At 37.7% G+C, this 26,063-nt stretch overlaps 1 protein-coding gene and 1 long non-coding RNA gene across 5 annotated transcripts in view; one reads left to right on the top strand and one right to left on the bottom strand.

Moving 5' to 3' along the window:
* LOC137759428 (uncharacterized) overlaps nucleotides 1-26,063 on the top strand; it is an 84,628-nt gene that overhangs the window by 12,880 nt on the left and 45,685 nt on the right. For all 3 annotated transcript variants that reach the window (XR_011073098.1, XR_011073097.1, XR_011073096.1), the window contains exons 3-4: nucleotides 17,143-17,191; nucleotides 18,770-18,957. This is a non-coding gene — a long non-coding RNA (uncharacterized lncRNA). The remainder of the gene's footprint in view (nucleotides 1-17,142; nucleotides 17,192-18,769; nucleotides 18,958-26,063) is intronic.
* The window catches only part of KIAA0825 (KIAA0825 ortholog), a 408,207-nt gene continuing 397,813 nt past the window's right edge, over nucleotides 15,670-26,063 (bottom strand). For both annotated transcript variants that reach the window (XM_068535640.1, XM_068535641.1), the window contains one exon: nucleotides 15,670-15,991. In XM_068535640.1, the coding sequence (XP_068391741.1) occupies nucleotides 15,874-15,991 (118 nt within the window). In that variant the 3' untranslated portion in view covers nucleotides 15,670-15,873. The remainder of the gene's footprint in view (nucleotides 15,992-26,063) is intronic.

Below are 26,063 nucleotides of genomic sequence, written 5' to 3' on the forward strand. Positions count from 1 at the left end.
TGGTCTGTCCTCTATTTTATTTCTTTCCTCTCTGATATTTATTTATTTCCTTCTGTTGACTTTGGGCTTTGTTCTTCTTTTTCTAATTCCTTTATATGGTAGGTTAGGTTGTTTATTTGAGATTTTTCTTGTTTCTTAAGGTAGGCCTGTATTGCTATAAACTTCCCTCTTAGAAGTGCTTTTGCCACAGCCCATAGATTTTGGAGAGTTACATTTCCATTTTCATTTGTCTCGAGGTATTTTCTGATTTCCTCTTTGATATCTTCATTGACCTATTGGTTTTTTAATAGCATGTTATTTAATCTCCATGTGTTTGTTCTTTTCCTATTTTTCATTCTGTAATTGATTTCTAGTTTTATATTGTTGTGGTTGGAAAAAATAATTGATACAATTTCTGTCTTTTTAAATTTGTTGAGACTTGTTTTGTGGCCTAGCATGTGATCCATCCAGGAGAATGTTCCATAGGCAGTTGCAAAGAATCTATATTGTGCTGTTTTTTAATGTAATGTCCTATAGATATCTACTAAGTACAACTGGTCTATTATGTCATTTAAGAGCACTGTTGCCTTATTGATTTCTGGTCTGGATGATCTGTCCATTGATAAAAATGGGGTGTTAAAATCCTCTACTATTATATTATTGTTGATTTCTCCCTTATGTCTGTTAGTATCTGCTCTATGTACTTAGCTGCTCCTGTATTGGGTGCATATATGTTAATGAGAGCAATATCCTCTTCTTTTATTAATCCCTTTATCACTATGTAATGCCATTCTTTGTCTTTGTTATAGGCTTTGTTTTAAAGTCTATTTTGTCTGATATGAGTATTGCTACCCCTGCTTTCTTGTCATTTCCATTTTCATGCAATATCTGTCTATCCCCTCACTTTTAGTCTGTGCCTTTAGCTCAGAATTGAGTCTTATAGGTAGCACATAGATGGGTCTTGGTTTTCATCCAATCAGCCACCTTATGTCTTTTCACTGGAGCATTTAGTCCATTGACATTTAGATAAATTATTGATAGATATGTACTTTGTCATTTTATTACTTGTTTTCTAGTTGTGTTTGTAGTTACTCTCTGTTCATTTCTTCTACTTTTTGTTTCTTCCCTTGTGGTTTGGTGATTTTTTTAGTAGTATGCTTGTGCTCCTTTCTTTTTATTTTTGTGTATCTATTGTAGGTTTTTGATTTGTGGTTATCATGGGGTTTATATATATTGACCTATAACTGTATCTATGTGTTTTAAACTGGTAGTCATTTAAGTTCAAAAACATTCTAAAACATCTACATTTTGTACTCCCCTCCACCACTTTTTGTGTTTTTGATGTCATGTTTTACATCTTCATGTTTATCATTTAACTTTTCATTATAGTTATAGTTGTTTCTACATTTTTTTCTCTTTTAATCTTCATACTGGCTTATTTAAGTAGTTGATCCTCAGTTCTTTGTATTTCCTTTCCTTGTGGGATTTTCCATTTTCTATGGATTCTTACTTCTTTTCCACTTAGAGAAGACCCTTTAACGTTTTTTTAGGGTGGGTTTAGTATTGATGAACTGTTTTAGTTTTTGCTTGTTTGAGAATTATTTATCTTTCCTTTGATTCTAAATGATAATGTTGCTGGGAGAGTATCCGAGTTTGCACATTTTTCTCTTTCAGCACTTTGGATATATCATGCCACTCCTTCTGGCCTGCTGATATCTTAAATTGGCTGCTAGCCTTATGGAGATTCCCTTGTATATGACTCTGTTTTTTACTTGCTGCCTTTAGAATTCTCTCTTTAACTTTAACTTTTGCTATTTTCATTTTGATGTGCTTTTGTGTGGTCTTTTTGGGTTCATCTTGTTTGGGACTCTCTGTGCTTCCTCTACCTGGGTATCTGTTTCCTTCTTCAGGTTTGGGAAGTTTTCAGCCATGGTTTCCTCAAATACATTTTCAAACCCTTTCCCTCTGTCTTCTCCTGGCATCCCTATAATGCACATTTTGGTATGCTTAATGTTATCCCAGATATCTCTTAAAATGTATTCGTTTTTAAAAATTTGTTTTTCCTTTTGCTGTTCTGATTGGGTGATTTCAATAATTCTGTCTTCCAGATCACTTATGCATTCTTCTGTATCACTTAGTCTGCTATTCATTCCTTCTAGTGTTTTTATTTTTTAATTTCTGTTATTGAATTCTTTATTTCTGATTGGGTCTTTTTTAATATTTTCTAGTTCCTTGTTAAAATGTTCACTGTGTTCATCTATTCTTTTCCCTAACTCAGTTAACATTCTTATTACCAATGCTTTGAATTCTTTTTTTTTTGGCCATGCCACATGGCTTGCAGGATCTTAATTCCCTGACCAGTGATTGAACCCACAACCCCGGCAGTGAAAGTTCAGAGTCCTAACCATTGGACCACCAGAGAATTCCCTTTGAATTCTTTATCTGGTAAACTGTTTATTTCTGTTTCATTACTTATTTTTACAATGGTTTACTTGTAAGAAACCTTTTACTGCTCTTTTAACTGAGAGCAGTTTCTCTACCTTTTCATTTTGCTTAACTTTCTCTGCCTCTATGAATTTAAGTGAAGCAGTTATCTATTGCAGTCTTGAAGGGGTGTTCTTAAGTGGGAGCATCCCTGTACAGACTGTGTGCCCATTGCCCTTGATGGGAGAGCTGGATTTGACATGGATGTAAGTCAGGTCTTTCTTCAGGGTATTTTTGGCAGCTATCACCTTAGTAAGGTGTGGGGCTGGAGATGGAGGTGCTAGAGCTGAAGACTGGAATGAGGTGAGACTTCCCCTCTGCTTAACGGTTATCTCCACCCTATCAGGGACAGGGTCTGATCCCATGTTGCTGCAGTGGAAGTCCTTAGGGTCATGCCCAGGCTGACTCAGTTCCCTTTAAGTATGTTCTTTCCTCTGTCCCAGCACCAGAACCCTTTCCCCAGCATGGGGAGTTCTGAAGTGGGTTGGACACACACGTGGTCTCAGTTTCTTTTGGCCCCAGACTGAGTTCCAAGCTGCCTCAGATGTACTTCCTGTACAGGTGCCTGCAATTGTTTCCCTCACTTTGCTCAGATGCAACCTCAGGTGGAAGTCCATTTTGTCCCTCACAGCTGATCACTGCCCCCAGCCTACGCCACCCCTGCCCTGTTGTGGAGCTGTTTTGCAGGGCAAGTGGGTCCCTCATGGACTCTCAGCAGTGTATCGGCTTGTGAACTGCAGTAGAGCTGCTGCCATCAGAATTCTGTGCTGGTTTTGATACTCTGCTTGAATAAGCACCAACAGTGGCCACCAGTGTCCCACCCAGGCTCCACCCCAGGACCACGTCACCTCTGTGTACCACAGTCAAGTTTTCTTGCCAGCCATGGCAGCCCTAGATCCCATGTCACACTGTGGAGTAAGTGGAGCTGGATCATTCCTTTGGATCAGACTGGGGCAGGTGCCAAGGCAATCACAGGAAACCCAGCAGCCATGAGAGAAGTCCTCTAACTGCCTTCTCTGCCCTGCCTTGGTGTCAGGCCAACACACATGCACCCTTCACAAACAGAGTCCTTGCTTCCCACAGCCCTATTAGTCCCTGCTGTCCTCCAGCCAGCTAAGGGAGCTCATCTTCCCGGTGTATGACCCAGGACTGGGGCACCCAATCTATGGCTCTCACCACTCACTCCCCAGGGTGGGTCTCTGCCCATGTATTTTCCCTTTTCCTCTAAGTCCCCTCCCAGGGGCATTACCTGATTGCTTTTCAACCCTTCCTACCTGATTACGTGTGGATCTTTTTCAAGGTGTTGTTTGTACAGGAGTCTTCCTGCCAGTTTCCAGTTAGATTTTGGTGAGAATTGTTCCACGTGTCATTGTATTTTTAATGTGTTCATGGGGGGAGGTGAGTTCCATGTCCTGTCTCCACTGTCTTTTTTGATCCCCCCAAAGGTTTACATTTTGACCTCCTTCACCCATTTTTCCCACCCCCACCTTCACCTCTGGCCACCACCAATCTATTCTCTGTATCTATGACTTGTTTTTTTCTTTATTTGTTTGTTTTTAGATTCCACATATAAGTGAGAGCATACGGTATTTGTCTTTCTCATTCTGGCTTATTTCACTTAGCATAATGCTCTCAAGGTCTATCCATGTTGTTGAAAATGACAAGATTGCATTCTTTCTCGTGTGTGTGTGTGTGTGTGTGTGTGTGTGTGTGTGTGTATACATATCACATTTTCTTTATCCATTCATCTATTGATGGGCATTCAGGTTTTTTTCATATCTTGGCTATTGTAAATAATACTACACTGCAGTGGACATGGGGGTGCATATATATTTCTGATTTAGTGTTGTCATTTTCTTTGGATAAATACGCAGAAGCGGAATGTTTTCCATAGTGGCTGCATCAGTTCAGATATCCACCAGGAGTGCAAAAGTGTCCCCGTTTATCCACATCTTTTCCCATACTGGTTATTTCTTGTTTTTTTGATAATAGCCATTTTAAAAGGTGTGAGGTGATATCTCATTGTGGTTTTGATTTGATTACCCTGGTGATTAGTGATGAGCATCTTTTTGTGTACCTGTTGGCCATCTGTATGTCTTCGTTGTAAAATGTCTGTTCAGATTTTCTGCGCATTTTAAAAATCAGATTGTCTTTTTGTTTTTCCAGTTGAGTTGTATGAGTTCTTTATGTATTTTTGTAACTCCTTATCACATATCTGATTTGAAAATATTTTCTCCCATTCTGTAGGTTGCCTTTTGATTTTGTTGATGGTTTCCTTTCATGTGAGGAAGCTTTTTATTATGGTTTGAGGTAATCCCACTTGTTTATTTTTCTTTTTGTTGCCTTTGCTTTTGTTGTCAGATCCAAAAAAGTCATTGCCAAGAGAAATGGTAAGGGTCTTACCACCTATGTTGTCTTCCAAGAGTTTTATAGTCTTAGGTCTTGAATTCAACTCTTTAAGCCATATTCAGTTAACTTTTTTGGTATGGTGTAAGATAGTAGTTGTTTCATTCTTTTGTGTGCAGCTGTCCAGTTTTCCCAATACCATTTATTTCCCATTGTGTATGCTTGGTTCATTCATTGTAAATTATGCATGGGTTTATTTCTGGCTTCTCTAATCTGTTCCACTGATCTCTATGTCTATTTTTATGCCAGTACTGTACTGTTTGATTACTATATCTTTTTAATATAGTTTTCAATCATGGAGCATGTGCCTGAAGCTTTATTCTTCTTTCTCAAGATTACTTTGGGTGTTCTGGGTCTTTTGTGGTTCCATACAAATTTTAGGATTGTTTGTTATATTTCTGGGGAAAATGCCATTGGAATTTTGATAGAGATTATATTCAATCTATAGATTATGTTGGGTAGTATGGAATTTTAATAATGTTAATTCTTTCAATCCATTGGCATGGTATCTTTCCATTTATTTTGTCATCTTCAATTTCTTTCATCAATGTCTTATAGTTTTCAGTGTGCAGGTCTTTTCACTCCTTGGTTAAATTTATTGCTAGGTATTTTATTCTTTTTTCATGCAATTGTAAATGGTTTTTTTGTTTGTTTGTTTACTTTCTCTTTCTGACAGTTTGCTATTAGTGTATGGAAATGCAGCAAATTTTTGTATATTGATTTTGTATCCTGCAACTTTACTGAATTCATTTGTTAGTTTTAACAGTTTTTTAGTGGAGTCTTTAGGGTTTTCTATATGTAGTATATATCTGCAAATAGTCACAGTTTTACTTCTTCCTTTTCTAATTTGGATGAATTTTATTTCTTTTTCTTGCCTAATTTCTCTGGCTAGGGCTTCCAATACTATGTTGAAGAAAAGTGGTAAGAATATGCATTTTTGCCTTATTCCTGGTCTTAGAGAAAAAGCGTTCAGCTTTTTACCATTTAGTATGATGTTAGCTATGGGCCTGTCAAATATGTTCTTCATTATATTGAGGTATGTTCCCGCTATATGCACTTTGTTGAGAGTTTTTATCATAAACATGTGTTGAATTTTATCAAATGGAATCATCTGTTGAGATCATCATATGATTTGTACTCTTCAGTTTGTTAATGTGATATATCATGTTGATTGATTTGTGGGTATTGAACTGTCCTTGCATCCCTGGAATAAGTTCCACTTGATCATGGTTTATGATGTATTGTTGGATTTGGTTTGCTAATATTTTGTTGAGGATTTTTGCATCTATGTTCATCACAGATATTGGTCTGTAATTTTCTTGTTGCATTCCTAGTCTGATTTTAGTATCAGGATAATGCTGGCCTCATAAAATGAGTCTAGAAGTGTTCCCTCCTCTTCTGTTTTTTGGAAGAGTTTGAGAAGGATTGGTATTAATTCTTCTTTGAACGTTGGGTAGAACCAGTGAAGCTGGTGGTCCTGGATTTTTTTGTTGGGAAGTTTTTGATGACTGATTCAATCTTATTACTAGTAATTGTTCTGTTCAGATTTTCTATTTCTTCATGAGTCAGTATTGGTAGTTTGTATGTTTCTAGAAATTTATCCATTTCTTCTAGATTGTCAAATTTGTTGGCATTTAATTGTTCATAGTAGTCTCATGATTCTTTGTATTTCTATGGTATCGGTTTTAACATCTCTTCTTCCATTTCTGATTTTATTTATTATTTTTTCTTGGTGAGTCTTACTAAAGGTTTGTCAATTTTGTTTGTATTTTCAAAGAATCAGCTCTTAGTTTCATTGATATTTTCTATTTTCTTTTTAGTCTTTTTTGTTTATTTCTGCTCTTATCTTTGTTATTTCCTTAATTCTACTAACTTTGGGCTTTGTTTTCTCTTTTTCTAGTTCCTTGAAGTTTGAAATTAGGTTATTTCAGAATTTTCATGTTTCTTGATGTAGGTGCTTAAAGGACTTAGAATGCTTTTGTTGAATCCCATAAGTTTTGCTATGTTGCATTTCTATTTTCATTTGTCTCAAGGTATTTTTTAATTTCTCTTTTGATTTCTTCTTTGACCCATTGGTCATTTTGTAGCATGTTGTTAAATGTCCACATATTTGTTAATTTTCTAGTTTTCATCTTGTAATTGAATTCTAGTTTCATACCATTATGGTCAGAAAAGATGCTTTATATGATTTCAGCCTAACTAAATATATTAAGACTTCTTTTGTGACCTACGCTATCCTGGAGAATGTTCCATGTGCCTGAGAGAAGAATGTGTAGTCTGCTGCTTTTGGATGGAATGTTCAGTATATATCTGTTAATTCAATCTGGTCTAACATGTTGTTTAAGGCTGATGTTTCCTTATTGATTTTTCTGTCAGGATGATCTATCCACTGATGTAAGTGGGGTATTACAGTACCCTACTATTATTGTATTGCTGTCTATTTCCCCCCTAGGTCTGTTAATATTTGCTTTATATATTTTGGTGCTCTTATGTTAGGTGTGTAAGTATTTACAAATGTTGTATCCTCCTGTTGGACTGACTCCTTTATCATTATGTAATGTTCTTTGACTCTTATTAGAGTCTTTGGTTGAAAGTCTGTTTTGTCTCATATAAGTGTAGCTACCCAACTTTTTTTTCCCCGTTTTCACGGAATATCTTTTTTCCATACCTTCACTTTCAGTCTGTGGGTGTCCTTTCCATCTGAAGTGAGTCTTTGTAAGCAGTGTATAGGTTTTTTTTTTTAATCCATTCAGCCACTCTGTGTCTTTTGATTGGAGAATTTTGTCCATTTACATTTAAAGTAATTATTGATAGATAAGTACTTATTGTCATTTTCTTAATTGTTTTCTGGCTGTTTTGTACTGCCTCTCAGTACCTTTCTTCTTGTTTTCTCCCTTTGTATTTTGAATATTTTTCTTAGTCACATGCTTAGATTTGTTTCTCGTTATCTTTTGTATATCTACTATAGGTTTTTGCTTTGTGGTTACCAAGATGCTTACATATAGCAACTTATTATTGTAATAGACTATTTTAAGTTGATAACAACGTAAGTCTTAACACATTCTAAACCTCTGCAGTTTTACTCTCCTCCCCACTCCACCCAAAGTGTTTTATGTTTTTGATGTAACATTTTCTGTCTTTTTATGTTGTATATCCCTTAACTAATTATTGTAGATATAGGTATGTTTACTTTTGCCTTTTAACCTTCATACTAGCCTTATAAATTATTAATTCATTTCATTTACTATATATTTGCCTTTACCAGTGAGATTTATAATTTCATATGTTTTCTTGTTACTTATTTCTTTTTTGCTTATCCTTTCTTTTTATCTTAAAGAAGCCCCTTTAACATTCCCTGTAAGGCTGATTTAGTGGTGATTAACTCTTTTAGCTTTTGCTTGTCTGGAAAACTTTCTGTCTTCAATTCTGAATGTTTACTTTGCCAGATAGAATAATCTTGATTAGAAAGTTTTTTCTTTCAGCACTTTAAGTATATTATGCCACTCCCTTCTGGCCTATGAAAAATCTGCTCATAGTCTTGTGGGAATTGCCATGTACATACTAAGTTGTTTTTCTCTTTCTGCTTTTAAGATTCTCTTTGTTCTTAACTTTTGACATTTTAATTATATTGTGGGTCTCTTTGGGACTTATTTGAATATCCCTGGGCTTCCTGGATCTAGATGTCTGTTTCTTTCCAGGCTAGGGAATTTTTTAGCCATTATTTCTTCTTTCTTTTCTTTTTTTTTTTCTTTGTCTAACTGTGTCTTGTTACAAAGAGAACAGATTCTTTTTTTTTTTTGCTGTGTTGGGTCTTCATTGCTGCACGTAGGCTTTCTCTAGTTGTGGTGAGCGGGGGCCACTCTTTGTCACAGTGCACGGGCTTCTCATTGTGGTGACTTCTCTTGTTGCAGAGCAGGGGCTCTAGGTGTGTGGGCTTCAGTAGTTGCAGCACACAGGCTCAGTATTTGCAGCACATGGGCCCTAGAGCATGCGGGCTTCAGTAGTTGCAGTACGTGGGCTCAGTAGTTGTGGCTCGTGGGTTCTAGAGCACAGGCTCAGTAGTTGTGGTGCACGGGCTTAGTTGCTCTGCAGCATGTGGGATCTTCTGGAACAGGTATCAAACGCATGTCCCCGGCATTGACAGGCAGATTCTTAACCACCCCGCCACCAGGGAAGTCCCCAGCCATTATTTCTTGAAATATGTTTTCTGCCCCTTTCTCTTCCTCTTTCAGGGACCCATATAATGCAAGTGGTAGTATGCTTGATGTTGTGCCATAAGTTGCTTAAACTGTCTTCACTTTTTTTCAAGCTTTTTACTTTTTGCTACTCTGATTGGTTGAATTCCACTGCTCTGTGTCTGAGTTCACTGATCCTTTCTTCTTCATCTAGTCTGTTCTTAAATTTCTCTAGTATATTTTTCATTTCAGTTATTGTACTCTTCAGGTCTGTGACTACTGTTTCATACTTTCTTGTACTTTCCAACTCTTTGTTGAAATTCTGGCTGTGTTTATCCATTTTTCTCCTAAGTCCAATGAGCATGTTTATGACCATGACTTTGAACTCTTTGTCAGGTAAATCAGTTACCCCCATTGCATTAAGGTGTTTTTCTGAAGTATTTTCATATTCTTTCCTTTGGAACATATTCTTATCTTTTTGCAACAGCTACCTCTCCAGGTTTGAAGTAGTGATATAGTGTGGGAGATTAACTTCATCATTCAACCCTGGCCTAGCTCTTGGTTGTCTCTCAAACCTTTGTGTTTGTCCAAGCAGCCTATTTTATTTTTAATAGCTCACAGTAGTTGAGGTTGTGCCAAGACCTGTCAGTGTCCCAAAAGAGGGGTAGTCAATCCACATCTAGATTTAGGCTGGATCAGAAGCCAGACCCTCATGTAGCACCCTTTAAAGTACGCAAGTGTATGCAGTTCAGTGGGACTGCAAGCATAAGCCCCACTAGCCACCAGAATCAGATAATCTGGAAGTGTCCCATGGGCAGCAATCACAATATTCAGGGTTCGAGATGAGTGTATAAACTCCTGTCTGGGATATACCAGTGAGCAATAGTGAGGCAAAGGGAGAGCACAAAGATGGTTCCCAAGCATACGTTCCCTGAGAGCGCCTCCATACACCTCTAGATGTGTGCCAAACCTGAAATCTGCCCCTCAGGTTTAAGCTCCAGGACAAGCATATAGCCTCTTTAACAGAAAGACTAAGGTTGTGTTCCAGTCTGCTATCTGTGCAGTGCCCTGAGGGTGGTAGCCTGCCAAGAACTGTCTCTTTGATTGTTACAGTCCTGTGGGACCCAGGAACACCAGGTGACCCCTGGCTACCGTAGCTAGGCAATCAAAGGGCATCTCCTCAGTGGCAGCCATAAAGACACCAGAAGTATAAACCAACTCTCCTCCAAAAGATAATGGCACTCTGGAGCACAGCAGAGGGAGAGCACAAAGATAGCACCCACCCTCCTAGGTCTATGGAAAGGATTACGATCAGCCCTTAGATGTGTATTTAATTAGAGGCCTGCTGTTCAGGCAGCAGCTGTGATGATGTACTAATAGGCCTCTTTCACAGAAATTTCGAGCTCCTTGGCCTGTTGCCTCTTTTTGTGCCCCGGGAGTGATAGCTGTATAAAACCTTTTTCTCCATTAGTTACAGTCCTGTGGTACCTGTGACTGTAAGCTCAGCTGACCACCAGAGCCAGGTGATATAGAGGTGTCCCCTGGTGGCACCTGCAAAATTTGGGGGTGCCAGAGAAGGGTAATAATCTTCTTTCTGGGAGATGTCAGTGAGCTGGAGTGATGCAGAAGGAGCGCACAAAGATTGCATCTACTAGCCTCCATTCCTTGAGAGGCCGCCTAGATGTGTGCTAAACCAGAATCCTGCCTCTCTCAGGCCAAAGCTCCTGGATGAGCCAATAGGCCTCTTTCTTAGAAAGACTATGTATGTGTTTCAGTCTGCTGTCTATGGGCCTGGCAGTCTGTGGAGATCTCTCTCTTCAATTGTTACAGCCCAGTGGGACCCAGGAACACAAGCCCCCCGTGGCAGCCAAAGCCAGGAGATCCTTGGGTGTCCCCTTGGCAGCAGCCACAGAAGCTGTGGCCCCAGATGCTTGTAAAAGTTCATCCAGGAGATACTAGCACTCTGAAGCATGGCAGAGGGAGAGTATGCAGATGGCACCTGCCTGCTGGAGTCAGACAGAGGGGGACTGGAAAGGTGGCACCCACTGGAAAGAAAAAAAAAAATGATGCCCATCAGCATCTGTCCCTAAGAGTATCCCAGCAGTCCCCTAAATTTGTGTTAAGTTAGATGCCTGTCCCTCAGGCAGATGCATTAAGATTAGCAAATGAGCCTCTTTCGCATAAAGTCTGGATGAGATCAGGTGCTTCTGTTTCTGGCCCAGGATGAGTCCTAGCGCATGAATCTTTAATAGACATTTCTCAGATCACTGTAGCCTTGTGGATCTTGTGGATGCAAGCCCTGTTGGTTTTCAAAGCTAGATATTTTGGGATCTCATCTCACTGGTGCAGGTCTTAAATGTTGGGGTGTCTGATGTGGCCTCAAGCTCCAGGTTTTGAGTCCCTTCCTGATTGTGGGTCAACCCGCCAGTGGCAAGGTTTATGACAAGATTGTGTCTCAGCCTCTCTTACCCACTTTGATGTGGCTTTTTCTCTTTTGCCCAATGTGTAATTATCACTTAGCTAGTTTTTAGGTTTTTTTTTTTTTTCAGAGGAATTTGTTCCTTATGTTGCTGCAGATTCAGTGTGTCTGTGAGAGGAGGTGAGTTCAGGCTATTCCTACATTGCCATCTTGAACCAGAACCTCACTGCACATCTTTATTTAAAATTTGGGTCAGTTTTTTCACATATCTACACCTCTTATTATCTCAAATGGGACTCCAATACAGACCTCATTAAGTGCTTAGAGTGGATTAAATTGGTTACTCATTGAGAGTCTGGCACAGAGCCTGGCTTATAGTAGTGGCTTAATAAATGACAAAAAATACTAACTCCCAGTTCTTATTCCTAGTCCAGCCCTACTTCCACTTCTCTACTGGTCCCCCCATGTAGGATATTTCAGTGCCTAAATTCTAACTTGTGATGGACAGACTCCAGGGTGGCTTCCATCATCCTCACCTCCTAGCATTCACACTATTGTGTGATCCCTTCCTCCTGGGTATGAATGGGATGAGTGACTTGCTTTTAACCACTAGAATTTGGTAAAGGAGATGGAATGTGCATGATTAAATGCATGTGATTATGTTACATACAATTGTAACATTGATCTTGCAAGGAGACTCTCTGTCCCTTACTGACTTTGAGGAACAAAGAGGCCATTTTGGCTAGACTCACATGGCAAGAAACTGAGGCCCTGAGTTGATAGCCTGCAAGGTAATGAATGTTGTCAACAATGATGTAAACTTAGAAGTGGCACCTTACCCAGTTGAACCTTAGATGAGACCACAGACCTGGGTGACACCTTCATTGCAGCCTTGTGAGATCCTAAGCAGAGAACCCAGCTAAACCATGCCCAGACACTGGACATAGAGACTATGAGGTGATAAATGTGTATTGTTTCAAGCTGCCAAATTATGATAATATTGTTATGCTGTAGTAATTACTGATACAGATCTTTATTCTTACAAATAATTATTACGATATTTTGAGGGGAAAAGGGTTATATCAATACAAGGTTTTGGATTCTTTAAATTCTGGAGAAACAAGAGTTTACTGCTTTACTGAGGATGCTGTTGAAAACATTTCTCAAAGGCAAAGCAGATAGTTTTTATCATTGTGTGGAATAATAGCTGATACTGAATATACAGGTCTCATAGTTCCCCATTAAAATTTAAAAGCTTTCAGGCATCATGTTAGGAAAGTTCATCAGTAGAGATACCACTTTTACCAGTTTTTTTTTAATTGTGGTAAAAAAGACATAATATAAAATCTACCATCTTAACCATTTTTAAGTGTATGGTTCTGTAGTGTGAAATATATTCACACTATTGTAAAACATACCTTCAGAACATTTTTCATCTTGTAAAACTGAAACTCTATACCTATTAAACAACCCCTCTTTTCCCCTTCCTCTAGTCCTGAGTAGCCATTATTCTACTTTTTTCTATGAATTTGACTATTTAGATACCTCATATAAGTAGAATCATACAGCATTTGTCTTTTTGTGACTGTCTTATTTCACCTAGCATAATGCCCTCAAAGTTTATCAGTGTTGACAGGGTTTCCTTCCTTTTTAAGGCTAAATACAGCTTTTTAAATTTTTTTTGAAAATTATGAAATATTTCAAGTATCATTAAAATCATTTAAAAAAAAAATTTTTTTTATAAGAAATTCCTATTATAAACTACCTGAAGCTCTCTTTGACTCAAGAATCTGTGAACTGGGATAGTAGGATATTTAGAGTAAGCAGATATTAGTAGACAAAACAGTGATTTATTTTTCCTATTTCTTGGTTGGTAGTTTTATAACATTTTTTCATAGACATGACAAATGTAAAATATCTGAAATACACATTATCATCTATACAGTTGATCGTTGAACAACACAGGGGTTAGGGGTACCTACCCTGTGTGTAACCCATGGTTCTGCATCCACAGATCAATCAACTGCATGTTATGGAGTACTGTAGTACATATTAGTAAAACATCTGCATATAAGTGAACCTGCACAGTTCAAACGTGTGTTGTTCAAGAATAAAATGTATTTTATTAGAAATTAATTCATACTATTTTAACACTGCTAGGCCAATAATAGATACCTCTTTAAAATTACATAAAAATACAGTTAAATAAAACACAGAAGGAAGATAATATTTTATAGGAAGATAACATTTTTGTAATAAGCATATATAGTTATAAAATATTAGGCTTCATTCTTATTGTTAACTTATACAAAAATAAATGTGAGAAAGAGTAATTGTTTTGGAGTACCACTTTTTATCATACTTTAAGAAACATATCAAATGTAAAGTCAAAATGATCTGATAAAACAATAACTTATTTAAATTTACCAATTATAAATTTTACTGCACTTATGGCTACAGTAATTTCATAGATCAAGCATAGAAGAGAAATCAAATGCAAACTCTTCTCTCTTTTCTACATTTCTCTCCTTTCAACTCATCTCATTCTCCCCTTACTATACTTCTTTCCTTTTGGAAGGGAGCCATATAGACATTTTTTCAAGACAAACTAAATCACTTTGCAGGATTAATACAGACGTGTACAGATTCAATAAAAAATAGTGTTAACAGGTGATCCTTAGATATATTAGAAAACAAAAGGAGCCAAATGTGAAATCCTATAACAACTTTATAAGATTATTTTATTTAGCTTTTGGATCAATTTTTTTTTGACTTTCTATTTTAGTGTCTATTCTAATAAAATATAGTTGTGCAGAGTTAGTACACAGACCATCACTAAGCTGAAGGAATAAAGTCAACCATTGCCTTATGTTTGTTGTTTTAGTAACTGTTTATAGATAAGAGTATGTGGAAAGTCGAATTTTCATAAAAATTTCTTAGCATTTTTTAAATGGTCTGCATAAAATTTTTAGAAATTATTTCAACCGTGTCTTAAAACACTTGGTTTATGATTATACTGGCCAACTAAAGTACATTCTTTAAAAATAAAATGTGTTATTTGGCAGGCAGCTGGCTACATGGCCATTTATGTGTTTTTATGTAAGGGAATAATGCAAGAGATTTTCTAAGGTGTCCTCTGCACTCCAAGCTTTACTCTTTGAAAAATGTCCAAGTACTTTCCTTTGGAAATCATGTAGCCTATACATATTTTATAAAAATCACAGAATGTGGGAACATGAATAACCTGAGAACATCAGAAACAATGATGTTCAATGTCATATGGTCTAAAATAGTTCATGATATAAGGCTTCTCCCAGATGTCCTATAGGTTGCTCAACAGTCTAATTGTCTTTGCTGTCTTCTTACAATGACAGCCATTTAAACAACTGTGTTTATTAACTGCCCGCTAGATGAATAACTCTCTAGTAGGTATCTGGGGAGACTACTGCTATAAAGAGAGATTTCATATTATATTGTAAAGCCTTCAAGGTCTTTTTAATCTAATATCAGGCACTGATGGGAAGAATATAGTAAATACAACCCTACTTGACATAGAGGCACTAGAACACGTTCCGTTTCCTTCGTGTGTGTGTGTGCCTGTGTTCGTGTGTGTGTATCAATGCAATGGAAATAAGAGAAGTAACAGAAGCTATGGAACTATGGATAACGAGATTGCTAGAGTGAATTTTGAACATGATTTTCGGAGAAAGATGGTTTCTAGTTGGGAAAAATGGCAAGCGTGTGGCTTGGATGACAGGCAGTTCGCTGAACGTGGTACCGCTGGTGTAGGTTCTGATAGGGTATGATTAGAAGTTTGAATCTGATGTTTGAAAAACCACTGTAGGCATAGATATTACTAAAGGTATACTTCAAGAGAGTGCTTTTTGTGGCTCTGATTAAAATAAATTGGATGAGGAAGAGGCTATGGGAAAGGAGACTGGTAAAGTGGTGGGTATTAAAGGCAATTAAGACCTGGACTTGGGCTACGGCTACAAAATTAATTTGAAATTTTCAGATGACCCTCAGGGGGGTATGTGACTCCAACTTAACATCCAAATGTTGTATTTAAAAATACTTTGGGAAAAGATTTCCAAACATTTTGCCTGTTGTCATAGATACTTCAAGACTGAAAGAAAAAAAATAATAATTAAAAGGGAACACGAGATGGCAGTAGTTATATCATATTAAGAGAAAGACTGAGGAAAGAAAAACATTTGAAATTATTTTAAAAATAAAAAATATGTAGCATTTTATTCTTTATGTGCTGTACTCTTTTTCAGTTCAGAGATTACTCAGTCATTGGTTTCACGCTTCACAGCACATCAGAGGTTCATTCTGACTAGAGTAAAAAATCCTACTCCATTACATGTGATTATTTCCTAAAATAAAACTGTTGCTGTTTTCTGCAGATTACTGTTCCTCTGTGTTATCTGAGGCAGAAGAGTCCTGGATGGTACACATTAGTTTTAGATGTTCCAGCATTGCTTTTTCTTCCTCTTGTAGTCTTTCATCCTTCCTCATTTCCCACCTAAAAGAAAAATCACATCTTAGCATTTTTGTAACTTCCAAGCTACAGTCAACACTCAGTTTTTCAGGGTTGAATATGAGCAGTCACTGATTTACTGAGTGTTTCTCCTTCTGTATTCTTTTACTCAGTGCCTCGGGCAACATAGTTCATTGGCACTGCTTCTGCAGAGTGGGCCAGGAGCATGGGAACGGAAGTAGAGTCAAACCAGCTCTACTCCAGGGGAAAGTTTCCAAGTATTGTTTTAAGTGAGTTTTCTATATTTCTAGATTTAAAAAATGTATGGCTTCCCAGAATATGCATGCATATGAATACATCTAGAATTAGCAATTAATAAGCAAATATTTTTCATAGTATTTTCCCCTCACTGATCAACATATCAGTGCCTTTAAGTTGCAGAGACGTTTGCCAGGAAGACTTTAGCCACAAGATTAATACCAAGCTGAATTGGATATACCTTAAAGGCAGGTTCATCTATTCCTAGAAATAAGATCAGATTTCAAGTAATCAAGTTAAATCACCCAAGAAAAGCAGCAAACTGTCAGCAAGCTTCCACAGAGCATTTGCTAAAAAAAAAGAAAAAAAAAAGAAAAGACTAAAGACTTTCTAATTCTGGATGATTGGGAGATACAGAACAAAATGTTAGGATATGGAACTATATTTGTATATAATCTTGCAAAGTAAATATCACAATAACCCAAGTATTGTTAATCCTTCCTTCCTCTCTTACATATGCCACTGCCCCAGGAATGGCCATGGCATACTTAATCCAGCACTACCACAAGGAGTCGTCTGCATATATTTCCTTTTTCTTTTCCTCATTCCTGTTTTTACCAGCCCCTAAGCCATCAACCATGATATGCTGTCACAAAAGGATTTTAAAACCAGTGTTGATAATCCTAAAAGACCCTCTGCTAGAAGGGCTTCAAGGGGATAGGATTTCTAACAGATAAGCAGCTGTTCACTGAATATTTTCCAGAAGCTCCCTATTTTATTATAGTCAGAATTCCTAGATAATAAACAGCCTGTCATACACGAGGAAAGGATAACAATTTGGGGTGAGATTGTTCTGATCTTGTTTGAGTAGTGAAAAGGAGGCAAGGGCATTGCATTTTCCATAGAAACCTGCTAATAGGATCCCTGTTTCCACACAGGTTTCCTTGTTGGAGTGTTGGGTTCACTATGCCTGGCCAGCCCTAGGAGGTGAGATATATATATATACACACACATATGGGATGATCTGAGAGATTCAACCTGGGTTTAATTTACATTGCTTCCTCATCCTCTGCCTGGAACTCTCCTCAACTCCCACCCCCAACCAACCTTGGCTGGACCCCAAAACTGCTATTTCTGGCCATCTTAGTTTCTCCGTATGGTCAGAGTTAGGTTATGGATCTTATAGGTTTTAATAGCAACTTGAAAGATAAGGAGATTTTTCACCACCGCACTATTTGAAGTCATGTCACAAGGGGCAATACTCCTGAGCTCACTACTTTGAGATTTAAAATTTAGCCCACAAGGTTACCTTATACTGCTTTCATGGAATTTTGAAGATTAAAAACTGTCATTACCCATTTTATATATGTGAACTTGGGCATCGTTAATTTGCATGTTGAGTTGAACTCCTTCCAAGCAGGAAAACATTAACAGAAATTACTTACATAGTACTAACTAAGGGCTAAGTATTGTTTTAAACACTTGACATATCAATCTTTAAATCCTTACTACAAAATGTTATTATTCCCATTCTGTAGAGGAGTAAACAGGCACAGAATGTTAATGTCACTTGGCCAACTGTCTTTGGATTGAAATCAGGGACTCAGGCTCTGAAGTCTGGGCTTGTAAATGCAACATTAACTATGTTTTTAAAACCATTCTGCAAGTGTCATTAATTAATGTTAAAAATAGTTTGAATACTTTATTTCCTGAAAAATGTTGCTGGAATGGGCTAGATATTTTTAAAAAGGCGCTTTCTAAAATTCATATATATATATACTCAAAAAGAAATCCAAATATGAAAAATAAAGGTGCTAATATTGTACTGAGTAAATGAATTATGAATGTCAACAGAACAAAATATGTAATATGCACATATTTTGAGCATTGTCTCTAGTTGTGAAAAGTGAAAATATAATCTCTCTACTTCATTAAAAAATCTGTATAACTAATGTAATTTAAATGAATTGTATATATAATAAAATCCAAGATAAGGATTTTTGAAGCTTCATGAAAATTATAGGCACTTCACAGCATAATTGAGCTGTTAGTAATTAATGATATTAGGCTAAGTTATTACCTACCACAACCTTCTTGTATTTGCTTTGTGCTTATTAAGAAGAAATAATCTCATAAGAGAATAAGAATATGACAAACATAGGAGTAAAGTAATACTAGAACTATATTTTCCCTAATATTTTTACTTATATTGAATAAAAATAATAGGGATTTGAAATGTATGTTTATTTTCACAAGCATTGTTATATTTCACATTTATAAGTTCTTAAGATAAGTTTAAATATAATTCTATCATAGTTTTAGGCTTTGTTAACAGTGCAAAAACAAGTCAGCTCTATCAAAAAACTACTGGAAGAAAAAATAAGCTATTAATTTGTTAAACATAATTAACTAGGTAATTTGTTCCCTAGTTTCCTCTATTATATTTAAAATCTGTAGTGAAACATGTCCGTACAGAAATAAAAAAATGTTGGAACCAATGTATTCTAGTTCTCCTTAAAAAGCATTATGAAGTGATTATGTTTCTACTTTTCCCATCTTTGGTAGGCTGCTCTCCTTCACTATTGCTAAATTTCCCACCTGCTTACCATGGAAAAAGAACTGCAACCTGACCCCCACGCCAGCTGGTGGCAGTCTTAGACACTGACGAGCAGCAAAATCCCACGAGACCTCAACTGATCTGTACCATAATCTTAATCATCTTCTGGAATTTGCCTCATCTATATGGCTCCTTGGTGAGTAGATGTGGGAGCTTGATCTGTCTTTGACTAGGGGGTCCCTTTTCATCCAAACACAACAGGTAACCTAAAAACCTGGGCTGAAATATTCTAACAGAGCCAGTCGTCACAACCTTGCTCACTAGTACTACTTCAATTGACTTGGGGGTTCTCAGTTTTGGTGAGCCTAACTGGGTTTACACAGACATTGAGATCTAGACCAGAGGCATCTTCCTGCTCCTCTGTATGTTATATGAATGTTAGCTAATACCAAAGGGCTCTTACATGTACCAGACCATGGGCTAAGAGCTTTCTGTTTCTGCTCACCTCAGTGAGCTTGGGATTTGAGAGGTACAAAATAAAAACAGTCACAGATCAGTGAGTAACTGTTCTAGTGATCAGTTTGGTAGAATCTTTTATTTGGGGGCCTTTGTGGATAGCTGTGTGTCAAAGCCAACCAGGAGAGCCATGCTTGGGGAGCGGTTAAGCGTCAAGTGTGTCCATGGTAGCGTGAGTCCTTACTGTCAGAGAAGCAAGTCCTGGGGGACCCTTACTGCAGGAAAGAGCAACCAACACCAGGCAAGAGGAGGAGGGCCAGAATCTGGAGTGTGAGCAGTTCTCTGAGGCATTTACTACGCCTTCTACTAGGAGAAAAACATCTAAAATCTGTGAACTCAGAAGTATCCTGATTAAGAGCACATTCTCTGGAATCACTCTGTCTTTGGGATGAATCCATACCCCTCACGTACTAGTTGAATCACTTCAGGCAAGTTTCTTAACGTCTTCTATGCCTCAGAGTTCTCATCTGTAAAATGCGGTCAAAATAGTTTGATAGGAACACAGCCATGCTCATTTGTGTATGTATTGCCTATGACTGATTTCACTCTACAGTGTCAGGTTTTAGTAATTGTGAATGACACTGACTGAGACCAACTGTCCTACTATGCCTAAATTGTCTACTATTTGGACTTTTACAGAGAATGTTGCCGAATAATGTTCTAGAATGGTGGTTCTAACTGGGGTGACACCACCTCCCTATGGGGAAATGTGGAGAGCATTTTTGGTTGACACTGTCTAGGGAGTGCTTCTAGGACCCAGCGAACAGAGATGGTAAACATCTTTAATATACAGCAAACCTAAACAATAAAGAGTTGTCTTCCTGAAATGTCAATAGCATCCTTGCTGAGCAACATGTGCTCTAGAATCTCCAAAATATTGTTGAAGCATCCCTATTTAATTTGTGATTTTAACTAAAATGGTGTTTCGTGTTTCACTGCTTAGAATACTATTTGCTGAAGAGTAGAGGTTTTGAAGTCAGGTGCTGGATTTGAATCCCTTACAAGCTGTGTGGCCTTGGGCAAGCCAGATGAAGTGTACTTCAGTTTCCTTATCAATCAAATGGGAATAATAACAGCGCCTGCTTCATAGAGTTGCCATCAGAATGAAATGACTAAGTATACATAAAACATACAAAATAGTGCACAGTTCATAGCAAACACTCAATAAGTGATAACTGTTAGTAGTAGTATCATGATTATTTGGCATATTGGTTAAAGTGGCAAATAGCAGAAATCCTGACTGTGGTGGTTTACACAAACAGGTGTTTATTTTTCTCACATAATAAGAAATCCAGAGGTGGGTGACTACTGGCATGGGTTAAGTAGCTTGACAGCAGCAGGGCTGGTGCCTCTGTGTTTTCTTGTCCTTTACCTCATGGTTCCAAGATGACTGTTGTAGCTTCAGCATCATGTCCTTGTTTTCAGGCAGGAAAAAGGAGGAAGGGGCTAGAGCTGCACCTGACTCATTTTATCAGGGAAATAAAACCTTTTCCAGACTCCTCCCAGCAGACACTGCAGCCACACTGTCTAGGTTTGAATCCTGATTCTGCCTTTTATTGACTGTGTGATATTGGGCAAGTTTCTTAACCTCTCTGTGCCTTAGTTGTCTCATATGCAAAATAGGGGATGCTATTTTTAGCAACTTTTAAACATCTTTATTGGAGTATAATTGCTTTACAATGTTGTGTTAGTTTCTGTTATGTGACAAGGTGAATCAGCTATATGTATACATATATCCCCATATCCCCTGCCACCCTCTAATGGTATACATCTTAATGCATTATTGTAAATAGTAGGTGAGCTATGAATTCATAAAATGTTGCTATTATTTTATGAGACTCTACTTGTATCAAGTGGCTTCCCCACAGCTCCTACCTTGATGTTCCTTCTCCTACCCTGTGCCCTTCACATCGTTTTATCTGATAAATTCCCTGTTTTTATAAACATGTGGGTAAGATGAAGTTGCTACATATTACAGTGGTTTTACTCAGTGTTCAGTTATACATTTCTATGATCATGTTTTTGTCGCCTCTTGTTTTTCACGAGGGAGACCTTTCTTGCCAGTTCACTCTGTCCAGCCTAGCATGGCCAGGGCTGTTTTTGTTCTCCTGTAATCCCTTTGTTGTATTTTTCAAGTACAGTCTATAATGATGGCATTTGATCCTATTATTGGCATTTCTCCTGAAACACCAATAAAACACTTGGATATAAAAATGTAACTAGAAATAAGCCTCCTGATTTAATGTTATTAAACATTTATGTAGTACTTTATATTTACAAAGTGCTTTATAATTATTTATTAGTTAATTTCACTGTTAAACAACATTAACCATCTGGCCAAATTAAGGATTTCAAATTGTCCTACCAGTTGGTATCTGAGGAGTGAAAAGTGAAGTCGTATTGGACTTTATTCTTCTCAAACAACCCTTGTTGTCCTTCTCTGTACAGCACAGTGCAGACTGGCTTCAAAGGGAGGTTCAAATCAGAGGGGAAAATTATGTCTCTGTTCTCTTCTTCCTGCTGTCCTATAAATGTGGGTTTTCTTCAGGATTCAGTCCTAGACTATTTTCAATTCTCTCTTGGAAAGCCCCACATCTAACCCCACATATTCAACTGTTGTCTCCACATCTGTAATTCATCTGTCTCCCAAACAGTAATTCAGTATCTTTAAAATTCATTTTCGTTCCAAGCTCTCTAAATTCAACTTCTTGATGTTACGTTCACTCCCATTCCAATTATATTCATCATTCATATATTTTTTCATATATATATTTTTCACTTATTCAAATTGACCATTAGCCCCCCACACTCAGTAACACAGGGTCTGAAGTTCACAAAGTAATTTACACCTCTACTTCCAATCTTGTCTGCAGTGTCAGTCTCCAGTTAAGGGACAACTTACTCTGCAGTCATTCTCACATTCATCCCTCTGCAATCAGTCCACAGTTCGGGTGCTGTGATAGTGTGATTTGTAATAAGAAATATATTTTTAGTCTTCTTACCAATTTCTGGCACAGAGGTCCTAAAACCCTTGGAATTTACTGTGCGGAGAGCTATAAAGGTGTCTTTTGTTATGTTAACGGAAGCACCTAGGGTTGGAGGCTGGTTACCAGTGGAACCAACCACATGATTAGAGAGCTGGAATTTTTAGTGCCACCCTCCACTTCCTGGGAGAGGGGCTGGAGATTAAATTCCATCACCAATGACCAATGATTTAGTCAATTATGCCTGTGTAATGAAGCCTCCATAAAAATCCAAAAGGAGAGGGTTCAGAGAGATTCCAAGTTGGTAAACACATGGAGATTTGTGGATAGTGGCATGCTGGGAGAGAGAGCATGGAAGCTCCACTTCCTTTCCCCATGCCTTGCCCTAGGTGTCTCTTCCATCTGGCTGTTCCTGAGTTATATCCTTTTAAAATAAACCAGTAATCTAGTAAGTAAAAAATTTCTCTGAGTTCTGTAAGCTGCTCTATCAAATTAATGGAACCCAAGGAGGGGGTCAGTGGAACTTCCAGTCTGTAGCCAGGTTTGTCAGAAGTCTAGGTGACAACCTGGACTTGCAATTGGCATCTGAAGTTCAGAGGCAGAGGGTAATCCTATAGGAAGAAGCCCTTAACCTATGGGATCTGATGTCATCTCCAGGTAGTCCCAGAACTGTGTTGAATTATGGGACACCTAGCTGGTGTCAGAGAATTACCTGGTGATATGGGAAAAAAAACCCTCCACACATTGGAAATGTGTGCAGAATCATAGGTGCTCATGATCTTATTGCCTGAACAGTGCAGTATTCCCCAGATATTCAGAGCTCAAGCCTCACACCACTGCTACACCAAACCTTCAATGACTGCCCTGCCCAGAGAGTTTATTAAGTCTTAGTGTTCTACCTCCACAGCAGTTCTGTTTAGCTGCCACCATCTCTCCTCAGGGAGAAGATGATTCTCCGTATTGCCTTTGGACTTATGTTTTCCCACATTTGCATGTCTACTTTTGCTATTCCATTCACTTGAAACGCCTTTCCATATATCCCAAACCTGCTCATTCTTCAGACTCAGTCCATATCTCACCTCTTTCATAAAGTCCTTCCCAACTACCTAACCCTGATGTGACTGTCCTCCTTTGAGTCCTATAGTACCTAATATCAGCACTATTTTGGTAAATTAACCATATATTGCTTTGTTACTTCTATTACTTTCTTGAGTGATTACATTGCTTTTTTTTTTTCACATGTAGTATTTTTTTTTAATATTTATTTGTTTATTTATTTGGCTGCGCCGGGTCTTAGTTGCAGCTTGCAGGATCTTTAGTTGTGGCAATGTGGGATCTTTAGTTGCGGCATGCAAACTCTTAGTTGCAGCATGTGGGACCTAGTTCCCTGACCAGGGATCGAACCCAGGCCCCCTGCATTGGGAGCATGGAGTCTTAGCCACTGGACCACCAGGGAAGTCCCCATGTGTAGTATGGTTTCATCTATATTTGCAGTTCCTTGAGGAAGACTTTTAATTATAACTTTTACTCCAAATTTTTTTTTCGAAGAAGATATTTCAAATAGCAAACAACATAGTGCTTTGTACACTATGCTCTGTACACTTTAAGCACTCACAAAATATCTGTTGATTGCTATGAGTTAGAAGCTTAGATGTTCCTATGTTATTCTTAGCTAGATTGAAGAAACAATAATCTTTAACCTCTAGTATCACAACGGGTAGTAGCTGGTACCTAGAATAGGTATTGTTAAATTGTTATTTGTATGAATCATAAATATGAGGACTCTAAGAGCCTTAAAATTAGTCTCCTCATCCTTTGTTTCTACATCATTAGTTGATTCTTAAGGTCTTAAATTCAGTGGTCATACCAAAAGACAACAACTTCTTGCAAGTTCATTCATTTACTAATCATCTCCATACCAGTTCTTAGGATATGCTGCTGTAGATATAGAAGAAATAGAAGACTGGCCCAATTAGCAAAACTCTGGGAAACTCTGTCTCAATGAATGGCAACAGTAGGAAATTAATTGTAGTGCACCTCTACATAAAAGACTGAAATTAGAGGACCTTCTGAGTTACTATGTTGGGCTTTTAGTACATGTATAGCTTATGTTATGAGAGATCTGCTTTGGTTTGTAGTTTATTTGGTATTTATCACAATGAGCCACATTTTAGAACAGTTTTACTGTGTATAATTAATTTGCCCATTCATCCAGCAAACATTTATTGAGTACCTGCTAACCTCAAAACACTGGGCTAGGTAATGTAGAGGTGAGTTGAGCTGGCTATGGTCTTCTCTTCAGGGAGCTTATTCAGACCAAAAGAGGTCGTCATATGGGCTTGACTGAGTAATTATTCTAAATCCATATTCAAAATACCATAAAGATTTTGTAGAATATTTCAGTTTAGGTATGAAATGTCAGTGAAAATATAAGGCACTGGTGCCATTTCCTTAGGCTTTATCTTAGCAATTGTTTGTGGGAAAGGCATAATTCAGACATTTCTTCCTTCACTCATGAAGTAATCTGTGGTAGTCTTGGGGAATACTTCATGTCCTTCCTCATTCACTGGAAAGGTAGCAACATTAATGACAGAATGCCTCCTCATTTTTTAAAGGTCATTGTCAAATTCTATGGTAAAATTGGAAACTATAGAATTTGATGTCCTTCTTTAAAGACGTTTCTGTAGAAAGGTGATTCTGAACAGCACTTAATCCCAAAGGACAAACTTTAGGGAGGGGACAGATAAACGCTATCCTAAATTTGAGAAAAACTTCATGAATATTGTGATTCATGAATAGCTATGGGAAATCTATTATAAACCAGAAAATCAGCTTTGAGTGTAATCACCATGAATATAAATGGCACCATTTTTAAGTAGCTCTTTTTATCCACATAAACCACAGAATTAGAGAGTCTCTTAACTTTGGAGACAGGTCTTTATAATACTATACTTGATAGATGAGACCTACCTACTTTTTTTTTTTTAATTATTTGTTTATTTATTTATTTATGGTTGCGTTGGGTCTTTGTTGCTGTGCGCGGACTTCCTCTAGTTGCCTCAAGTGGGGTCTACTCTTTGTTGCAGTGTGTGGTCTTCTCACTGCAGTGGCTTCTCTTGTTGCGGAGCACGGGCCCTCGGCATGTGGGCTTCAGTAGTTGTGGCACACGGGCTCAGTAGTTGTAGCACATGGGCTCACTAGTTGTGGCACGCAGGCTCACTAGTTGCGGCTCGCGGGCTCTAGAGTGCAGGCTCAGTAGTTGTGGCACACGGGCTTAGTTGCTCTGCGGCATGTGGAATCTTACCGGACCAGGGATTGAACCGGTATCTCCTGCGTTGGCAGGCGGATTCTTAACCACTGCACCACCAGGGAAGTCCTGAGACCTACCTACTTTCTGATATGTTCTCCAGATGAGGCAAATCCACAACCATGTTTATCTAATGTTTTAAAACCGAAGTTTTAAGAAATGCATATAGTTTCAGTTCATCTTCCTTACATACATTTAGTGAAAATGGAGAAATTGTTATTCTTTTCATGTAACATAGACAATTGATTTATTGCTTAGCTTTATCTTCTCCAAAATAGAATAGTTTAGAATTTCCTTCTAGTTAGTAATTTTTAATACTTTAAAAGTTTTGTTTTTCTCTGAACTTTGTATTGAATCTCTAAAGTAGTTAAATAATAGGAATCATACATGGGAGCTACAAGGCCTTATACCATTTTCAGTAGGAGCATTAGGGAATTAGAGGATGGCAAAAAATCTCACTTTGATAAGGGATCACAGAGAGCTTTGCAAACTTAT

This window comes from Eschrichtius robustus, chromosome 2 (genome assembly GCF_028021215.1).
Source record: "Eschrichtius robustus isolate mEscRob2 chromosome 2, mEscRob2.pri, whole genome shotgun sequence".
Lineage (NCBI taxonomy): Eukaryota > Metazoa > Chordata > Mammalia > Artiodactyla > Eschrichtiidae > Eschrichtius > Eschrichtius robustus.